This window comes from Cucurbita moschata, unplaced genomic scaffold (assembly GCF_002738365.1).
Source record: "Cucurbita moschata cultivar Rifu unplaced genomic scaffold, Cmos_1.0 Cmo_Scf00027, whole genome shotgun sequence".
Classification (NCBI taxonomy): domain Eukaryota; kingdom Viridiplantae; phylum Streptophyta; class Magnoliopsida; order Cucurbitales; family Cucurbitaceae; genus Cucurbita; species Cucurbita moschata.
Window position 1 is genome coordinate 3,034,773 of NW_019268543.1, and position 9,590 is coordinate 3,044,362.

Consider the following 9,590-nt stretch of genomic DNA (forward strand, 5'->3'; position numbering starts at 1 on the left):
TTTTTTTTTTTTTTTTTTTTTTTTTTTTTTTTTTTTTTTTTTTTAGCTGTGCAATTAGAACTTTATGGTGAATACTTCAAATCAACTAATTTCAATTGATCCAATTATATGTTTTGTATATAATATGCAATGGTAACGTAGTTTGTAAGATAAGAGTGAGATAAGGCAATGTATTGGAAATGCCTAATTACATTCTTACTCGATCTGAATATCAAATGAATGTTATATAAGAGACAGACAACTTCAGAAACAGGACATTAGGAGACAGAAGCAACAGCCTCTTGAAGGCATGTCCTATGCTAATGCCAGGACTAGAAACAACAGATGTGTGGAAAATTTTTAAAGTCTGAACCTACAATACTCGCTTAAAGGTAGCTACGGTAGCGGGGGCTGTACATGCAGCTCTCAGCAAATTTTACGAGATCCTTCGGTCGAGGAAGACGAGAAGCCAGACCTGTAAATGTTATATGATGCAACTGTAAGTTTACTTGTCTGTCATTGGTTTATCTATGAATGATTTAATCACATTGTGAAGAAAATGGGAGAGACGCTAACCAAGTTCATAAGCCTTAGCAGCAACTTTAGCAGCAATGTTAGCAGATATCTTTCTGATGTTGGTAAAAGGAGGGTAAATCAATCCCTTATCATAGTTTTCCTGACTCACTTGGGCAGCCAGAGCCGCAGCTGGAAAGAGAAAAAAACCTGTTAAATCGAGCTCTGACCCGGCAAAACTAATACTCGACATGCGTTGGACAGGGGTAAGAGAAAAGCTATAGATATTGCAGCATATACTTGATAAAGATTGGCAGGAAACAAGCATCATTAGTTGACTCAATTAACCAAAATTTCACTTACAGGCTGCCAGGAGCATGTCATCGTGCACACGAATCGTGCCCGACATGATCAGACCCAAGCCAAATCCAGGGAATATGTAAGCATTGTTGGCCTGAATGACATTAGGAAGAGAAAGCAAGCTCATAAGATAAAAACCAAGTTGTTGAAGTTGAATGGTTATTAGAAAGATCAGTTTTTTTAAGTATGAAAGGTACCTGGCCAGGCACAAAAACTTTCCCATCATATTCAACCGGATCAAATGGACTTCCACTAGCAAAGATCGCCCGGCCCTGCAGGTTTAAAAGGATAAGTTTTAAGACCATGGTGATTTCTTGTTATGATATGATCTGCAAACATAAATGATGCTAGCTGTTTTGCAGGACTTGGACTGTACCTGGCTCCATGTATAAGCCTCTTCAGCTGTACACTCCGACTGTGATGTAGGATTCGAGAGAGCAAGGATCAGTGGTTTCTGCATAGTAATCGAGACTCGAGTTAAACTTAAATAACTTCTTGTCTTAGAATTGAGGAATGGAGAAGTTAGAGGGGACAAGGAAGAACCTCATTGATGGATGCCATGGCCTCCACAACTTCCTTTGTAAATGTCTTCCCAACACCAGATGTTCCTATCAACACAGTTGGCCTGATTGCCTATATAATTTGAAGTTTTAAGATTGAGTTTACAAAGATCTCATAGAAGAACGAGTAAATAATGAAGGAATAGATGTCAATTACAAACCCGGACGACGTCGTGAAGATCCTTGATAGATTCATGGTCATGAGCCCAAGGCTTCTTAAAATGTTGAAGGGATTCGAAGCGGGATCGAACGATCAGCCCCTGTGACAATGGTTATAATTCTTTTAGAACAGAAAATAACATTTGAGTGTAAAGGCACAATATTGAAGCGAGCCAGTCCAAACAACCTTTGAGTCCACAAGCCAAATGTTCTTGCGAGTCTCTTCAACTGGAGCTCCAGTCTGCCAAAAACAAGCAAAATCATAAACCATAAATGCATTTGATTGATACAGAATCAACAGGAGAAGAGCAGTAGAAGTAGAAGTAGGCTCATACCTGTTTTGAAATCTCCAAAGCAATAAGCTCAGCTATACCAGTCCCAGCCTGCAACAGTCAAATGACAGAAATAAGAAACAGCATACCATTGAGAACAAAAGCATGGCTATTTGATCTCTTAGAACGGATATGGACATAATTTTGTGAATGAAAGTTTTGCAGACAAGACAGTAAAGATATGCAGATGATCAATCAAGGAAATATGTGCCAAGGTAAATGAACAAAATTTAACTCACCTCTCCAGCTCCAAGGAACAAGAAAGTATGCTCAGCTAATGTCCCTCCAACAAGTTTAAGAGCTGCAAGTAGTCCTGCTACAACGACAGATGCCGTACCCTAAATGTCGAACGAGAAAAAGCTTGTTAGAGAGCTAATCTCAAAACATATAAAGTTAACAGTGAACTGAAAGTGATGCATATGTTTTGTACCTGAATGTCGTCGTTGAACACGAGGTGTGACGAGCTATATCTTGCAAGCAACTCGAATGCATTGTGGTTTGCAAAATCTTCAAACTGTTGAGAAATGCATAGTGAGCCACTGAATCGAAGTCCAATCCTAACTGTAAGTTGAAATTACCAAGTACCTGTACAAGGACTTTCTCACCATAGTTCTTCTTTACTGCATACATGAACTCATCTAAAAGTTCCATGTATTCCTGAATGAAGGAAAGCACTGCATGAATGGATTGAAATCATGGAGTTGGGAGATAAAAAGGGAGCAATAAATTGTTTTACCTGTCCTCTGGCTCGTTTATGTCTAAGGCCAATGTAAAACTCATCGTTCAGAAGCTGCTCGTTGTTCGTACCGACGTCTATCGTGATCGGCAAGCACTGTACACAGAACTACAAACTTAAGTCCTTGCTTGGTAGTACTTGACTTATCCAGGTATCAACACTCAGCTAAATTCAGATTAGAACAGAAGTATATAAGCTAAAAGCATTGCTTACAGCTGAGGGTCGAATTCCTCCAAGTGCTGTATACAGAGAAAGCTTTCCCACAGGAATCCCCATGCCCTGAAAAAACATGGAAACAGTAAGCTACAGGATGTAAGTAAATAAAGGTTCATCAGCAGAATGAAAGAAGTAAGTTTTATTACTTGGCATCCTAAATCCCCAAGGCCTAGAATCCGCTCTCCATCAGTCACAACAATAACTTGAATGTTCCTTTCAGGCCAGTTCTTCAAAACTTCAAGAATCTTTCCCCTGGAAAGGGAAATAGTTGATTATCAGTTCTGAAGTAATGAAACCAATCATAGATCAAAAATGCTTGTTTAGTGGCGTACTTCTCTTTCAAACTGATGAAAAGGCCCTGAGGTCGCCTGTAAATTTTTCCATACTTCTGGCAAGCTTCGCCTACAGTTGGAGTGTACACAACTGGAAGCAGTTCTTCGACATTATCGATGAGAAGCTTGTAGAACAGCCTTTCATTTCTCTCCTGCAAGATCAAATCATAGTAGACATGAAGGAAAATTTTTGGTATGGCTGAGTAGAACGAAGCTACAAGTACAAACATCAATTGGGATAAGGAAGCAAAGAACACTCTATAGGTTGTGTGAGATCCCACGTTGGTTGGAGAGGGGAACGGAGCATTCTTTATAAGGGTGTGGAAACCTCTCTCTAGCAGACACGTTTTAAAACCTTGAGGGGAATCTCAGAAGAAAAAGCCCAAAGAAGACAATATCTGCTAGCGGTGGACTTGGGTTGTTACAGTTGGTAGAGATACAAGGCGGTGTGCTTGCGAGGACGCTGAGCCCCGAAGGAGTGTGAATTGTGAGATCCCACATCAGTTGAAGAGGGGAACGAAACATTCTTTATAAAGGTATGGAAACCTTTCCCTAACATAAGCATTTTAAAACCTTGAAAGAGAGCCCCGAAGGAAAAGCCCAAAGAGAACAATATCTGCTAGTAGTAGGCTTTGGCTATTACAGTTGGTATCATAGCCAGACATCGGGTGGTGTGTCAATTGGAGAGGGGAACAAGTGCCAGCAAGAACGTTGAGCCCCGAAGGGGGTGAATTTTGAGATCTCACATCAGTAAGATAGGGGAACGAAACATTCCTTATAAAAGTATGAAAATCTCTTCCTAGCAGACGCATTTTAAAACCTTGAGAGAAAGCCCCAAAAAAAAACTTAAGGAGGACAATATCTGCTGGCAGTGGGCTTGGCCGGTTATAGGTTGTCTACGAGCTTGGATCAAATTTAACCTCAGATTCTAAGATTTATAAGGTTGTTCTTGGGGAGTTTAATGATAGAACTAAAGAACAAGAACCCAGCAACTCCTCAGCTTTTACCCTTACAGCTTTTACTCATTAAAAACCTTCAAAGCTTTAAGCCAAACCTGAAGATCCATCAAGGCAATATATCTGTGCAAAGGAACATCATAGTTGCGAAGATTGTGCATCATCCTCCTTTCCTGCTAGCCAAGAAGCCATCAACATTGAATCCAAACCAACCCCAGAAAGAAGCAAAGAACAAGAGAGATCCAAACTCACCTGAAGTTCCTGATCAAAAAGTGCAGGCGGCAACAAGCCACGCAAGTAATGAGCATCTCTCTCTTTCTCAGTAAAGGAAAGGCCCTTGTTGTAGATGGGATCACGCAGCAACGAGTAGCCACTGAAACAACAAAAACAACAAGAAAGGGAAAGTAAGCAGTAGAATCAAAGACAATCCCATAAAGGAAGATGTGTTTATGTTTCTTGAATGTTACCTAGCAACAGAGACAGTCCAGGGGGTAATGAGCTGATCTTCAGTGGCGTTATGTTCCCCATACGCTTCCTGAAACTTGTTGTCAATGTCTTCCATCTCCATATGAACACTACCACTGCTCATCGTCTTCCTCATGGCGCCCTCCATGAATCTGCTCTGAAAGCTGCTTCTTCCGCACGCCAATGGGCTCTGAGCTACAAGGAAAAGGGCAGGCAGGCAGGCAGCACACAGAGAGAAATTGGTGGAAACGGAAGGACCAAGATTCAGGCTTTATAGTGAACGAAAAACGAAAAAGTGCAAATTTCTTTTTGCTTATTCCCGATTTTGTCAACCAATTATGGCCACAATGTGAAGAGCATAAACGACCCACGTGGACTAATTGATTCAAGAACCCAACAACCACCAAAAAAATATATATATATATATATATATATATATTTATGATTTTTGCACTTTTAACTCAAAATTACCAAAGTTGAAATAATACTAAACTTTTTTTTAAAAATTAGGTATAGTTTTAAATGGAATTGTTAATATATTATTTTAATGTCAAAAATATTTTAAAAAATGCTTTTAAATGTTTAAAATGTTCTAAAAAAATTAAAGTTAAAAAATATTATTGTAACCTCATTTAAAAAAATTATGTTTTTACATTATTAAGGTTTTGTTGGGTTCTATTTGAAAATTTTAAAAAGTATTAAGGGTATTTTTTTTAATTTTTTAAGAAGTTTATGATATTAATTTCTAATCAATTAGTTTTTTTTTATTTAAGTTATTAATTTCTATAAAAATATATATATATATATATATTATCAATGGACAAAAGCTTAATATTCTTGTACTACCCTTTTTTGGCTCGAGAGATAGAAGATGCTAAGTTGCTTTTTTAGAGTAAGAAGGAGGAGAAAATACGGGAGCTAACGTTTAATTACCATGTACTTTGTTGTAAATGATGTTACCTATGCTCTTCAATTATTACACATTAATCATTACATTCAATTTTATTTTATTTTATTTTAACAAAAAAAAATCTTTGAGTTATTTTTTTAAAATAAATTTCAAAATTCAAAAGTAATTTTCTCAAAACTAATGAAATGAAATCAAAAGATATTTTAAATAATTTAACTTTCATTTTTCAAGTAAATTTGCTAAATTACACAAAAATTCAAACCATTGGACAAATCCTTAGATGTTACCAAAAAAAAATCTCTTTATAATCAATAAACATAAAAATCATTACTTGATAGTTTTTATTTTATTTTACTATTTTGATATTACTAATGAACTTAAATATAATTTAAACAATTAGACATGCAATTAACTCAACCGACAAAGTTATTCAAATAAGACATTAAACATAATCCTTAAAGTGCACGTTATTTGTCATATAGAACAAACCAATTATTTGATTCATTGTATTGTATAATAAAATATAAAAAAATTTAACAATTTTACTCAATTTCATAAAAAATTAATTAAAATAATTGAAAAAAAAATGAAATACCATTCGATTTTAAACTCAAGATATGTGAGGTAATTATTGTAATTAAAGTGATAAAGCTTGTTAAAACAATGATATGAATTCTCTTAAATAAGGTAGAAAATTATTAAATGCAACATTATTACCGAGGCAGAAACGGGTAGCCGGTGGAGGTAGCCCCCGCCATCTTTGGCGCTACCTACCGCCCATGCCCGTTGCCCGTCGCTTCGCATTAAACAACAAGCAATATGATTGCACGTCATGTTTCCCACGCGCCCCCTCTTTAAACTAAAATTACCCTTTTGCCCCTCCCTTTTCACTATATTTTCATTTCTAAATTATTACATACCTAATATTTACATTTTCACTTTAATTACTTAAATAAAATTATTTTTAAATCAATTATATTATTCTTTAATATTAATTTGATTTCAACATTTTTCTCTTGCCTTCATCAAATTTTTAGACACCTACGATTAATTTATAATTCGAGCTTCTTACTTTTCAATTGATAATATACATTAAATTAAATGTGACAAAATTATTAATTTATTATATGATTTTATACGTTAAATTATTTACCTACTTCGTATTACTTATTAATATACATTTAAACAGTAAGGGAGTTTTAAATTAACATTTGTTGCCCCTCAACCAATTAAATTTATTAGATGCAATTATATATATAAATAACTCAAAAATATTTTTTAATTATTCAGAACATAAGTTTTTAATATATATTTTTTTATTATTTATTTATTTATTTATTTTTATTTTATTTTGTATGAAACTAACCTTTTATTTTTTAATAAAAGTAAAATTTTGAAAAAATGAACCGAAGAATCCAAATCAACCCAACCCAAAAATTTTATGATCGAGTTAAGTTGGGTTGTATTTATTATTTAATAAGGTTTTATTTGAATTAAAAATATTTGCAAATTCTAACAATTGAGTTAAATCTAAAAAATGTCTCGACTCAACCTAATCCAATCTATGAATGTTTCTATTCTCGACTAAAAGATTAGGTGTTTTAATTTATTAATCTTTAAAAATCGATCAACCAACGTACCTGCAATTTTAATTAAAAAAAAAAAAGAAGAAGAAGAAGAGGAAGAAAAGGGGTCCTTCTAGAAGTCTGGTATTATTTTAATTATAAATTAATAGGTTAGTCAATTTTGAATTTTAATTTGGAAATCCACATTGTACTAAATATTCGTATCTTTGACATTCAAAGGTGGAGGGCATGCATGTAATTTTAATATATGTATTATATAGATCATGGAATCTACCGTGATATTTTTATTTTTAAATCTCGTTTTTTCATAATTTTTTAAATAAATAAATACAATCTACCTGGTATGGGTGAGCGTTGCAGGATGAGTATTTTGAGTGTCTTTCTTTAGAAATGAGTTTTCGAGGATAATATCAAATGACACAAATGTCCCTGCCATATCCCTCGAGTTGGAGGTTGGTATACGAGGCTTTCTGCGAACAGTATGCAAAAATAACTCGACGTAGACACGGGAGATTTCATGTCTTAATAATACCCAAATAGATAAATGTCTGGATACCAAAGTTGAAGATGACGTCATCCTTACCTATGGGACTTCAATTCACTTATTTATCGAAAGGTTTTTCCATTGCTTTTGAATTTTGTTTCACATTTGACTTTCACAAAGTTTGACCAATCGTCCTACACTACACCTTTCAACTCACATTGGTCCATTTTGCCCCCCAAAATTAATCATAAAGACAATAATACCCCCCACCAACAAAGTTGAAACCTCTTCCCTTCTTCCCTATTTTGCTTTTTCCCCTCAACTTTATGGGGGCATTGATGGGAACACAACTTTTTGTCGCCGCGTATTTAATATTTTATTATTAATTAATTGCCTTTTTATTTAATTATTAAATAAGCTATATATTACCAAACTCTCCCCAATCTTCTACAAATTCTCAATTTTATTTTTTATTTTTTCAAATTTTCATTTTTTTTCTCTATTATATATTCTAAAAAAATGTTAAGTTTAAATTTGAAATTACATAAAATAAAAAATAATTATAGTCGAATCAATATAATATTTAATTAGTGATTCTGATTACTATTAATCATTATTTAAATTAATAATAATTTATGTTCATAACTAATTATCACAATTAAAATTGAGTAATTATTTAAGTTATTTATTAACGGCTTATGATACTGTTATTATCGTAATTTTGATTTAATTTCTGACCAAGAAAATAAAAAAATTAATTTATATCGTAAGACGCGATGTGCATATTGTGGCAATTAAATTAAATTAAATTAAACCAATCTAAAATCCTTTTTATAATCGCACGTGCCACGAGCTTGGAATTTATTTATGTATAAAAAATAATTATTGGTTGGTATTATTATAACCCTACATATTTAAATCATCTTTTAAGATTTTGTGGACAAAAAAAATCATTTTCCACTCTACTGTTTTAAACATGCTACAAAATTCTACCAACTTTGCCCTTTTAAATCATTTAAAAGGACGTTTATTATATAAAAATATCTTGAATTTAGAGTTGATCTGACCAACCTAAAAATATTAAAAATATTTAATGTTTATAATTAATATGAATGATGCGTGACAGGTAAATGTTTGATATTTTAATTTTATAAAATTTTAATATGATTTTTTAAATAATTAAAAAATTTAATAACCGAATTGTGAACTCGGCTAGCCCAAGCAGACCAGCGCCCCGGCCCATCATCTCGGCCCATCTACAATGGGCAATTTCAAAGACGTCAGGCCCATAACGCTTTCTTTAAAGTAAAATAAACGTTGAGGCCTATAAACACTAGACTAGAGAATCTTTTATTTTATTTAATTTATTTATTTATTATTATTATTATTATTCAAATCTCTACTCATTATCAATAAATTATTCTCGTGAATTTCTACACGAATCAACATTGAAAAAAAAATCAATCATGGACTCGAACTTATTATCGAACCAAAAATATAGATTTAATTTGTAGATTTTAAAAATAAAAATTCAAACAAATTAAATAGAATCATATAATATATCTCATACATAATTTTTTATATGTGAAACTCTCATTTTCTTGCATGCATGTTAAATTAATTTAATATAAAGTGGATCTGATTCAGTAATTTTTAATTAAATGGGATGATTTTATGATATATTTTTTTTCAATTTGATTAATAAACTTGATCCCATCTTATAAATTAAAAATAACAGTAAAGACAAAATATATAGATCAAATTTAAATAAAAAAAAGAAAGTATATTATTATTATTATTTTCACTGTACTTCGTCTAAAATAAAAATACCCCAAATATTTATTTATTTTTTCCTTAATTAAATATTTACTAAGAAAATAATGAAAAGTTAATGTGTCAGTGTCAAAAAATTAGGGGCATGTGATCTCACCCCAATTTTTGCTTATTTATTTATTTATTTATTTTTAATGTCAGAATATATTTTTGTAATATTTTTTATTTT

At 32.7% G+C, this 9,590-nt stretch overlaps 1 protein-coding gene and 3 long non-coding RNA genes across 4 annotated transcripts; 3 read left to right on the forward strand and 1 right to left on the reverse strand.

Moving 5' to 3' along the window:
• Nucleotides 1-40: 40 nt before the first annotated feature.
• Nucleotides 41-5,009, reverse strand: LOC111462379 (NADP-dependent malic enzyme-like). The gene is made up of 19 exons (XM_023105917.1): nt 4,611-5,009; nt 4,396-4,516; nt 4,242-4,316; nt 3,188-3,339; nt 3,002-3,107; nt 2,853-2,918; nt 2,640-2,735; nt 2,489-2,560; nt 2,334-2,417; nt 2,143-2,241; nt 1,907-1,954; nt 1,759-1,812; nt 1,574-1,672; nt 1,396-1,485; nt 1,229-1,306; nt 1,050-1,124; nt 856-946; nt 556-684; nt 41-454 (listed from the first exon to the last, which is right to left on the reverse strand). The coding sequence occupies exons 1-19, from the start codon at nt 4,754-4,756 to the stop codon at nt 366-368; spliced, it is 1,770 nt and encodes a 589-aa protein (XP_022961685.1). The 5' UTR covers nt 4,757-5,009; the 3' UTR covers nt 41-365.
• LOC111462387 lies at nt 386-976 on the forward strand. Its single transcript, XR_002713723.1, has 3 exons — nt 386-478; nt 577-758; nt 858-976. It is a non-coding gene; the product is annotated as an uncharacterized LOC111462387 (long non-coding RNA).
• Nucleotides 1,026-1,506, forward strand: LOC111462389. The gene is made up of 2 exons (XR_002713724.1): nt 1,026-1,130; nt 1,215-1,506. It is a non-coding gene; the product is annotated as an uncharacterized LOC111462389 (long non-coding RNA).
• LOC111462390 lies at nt 2,379-2,695 on the forward strand. Its single transcript, XR_002713725.1, has 2 exons — nt 2,379-2,466; nt 2,571-2,695. It is a non-coding gene; the product is annotated as an uncharacterized LOC111462390 (long non-coding RNA).
• Nucleotides 5,010-9,590: the final 4,581 nt, after the last annotated feature.

Excerpts from the sequence above, each read along its gene's own strand:
- LOC111462379 (XM_023105917.1), bottom strand. The coding sequence starts at position 4,756 with ATGGAGGGCGCCATGAGGAAGACGATGAGCAGTGGTAGTGTTCATATG. Across the intron at positions 2,919-3,001 it reads TTGGGGATTTAGGATGCCAA|GGCATGGGGATTCCTGTGGG; the intron begins GTAATAAAACTT and ends ATGTTTTTTCAG. Across the intron at positions 1,813-1,906 it reads CTTTGGAGATTTCAAAACAG|ACTGGAGCTCCAGTTGAAGA; the intron begins GTATGAGCCTAC and ends TGTTTTTGGCAG.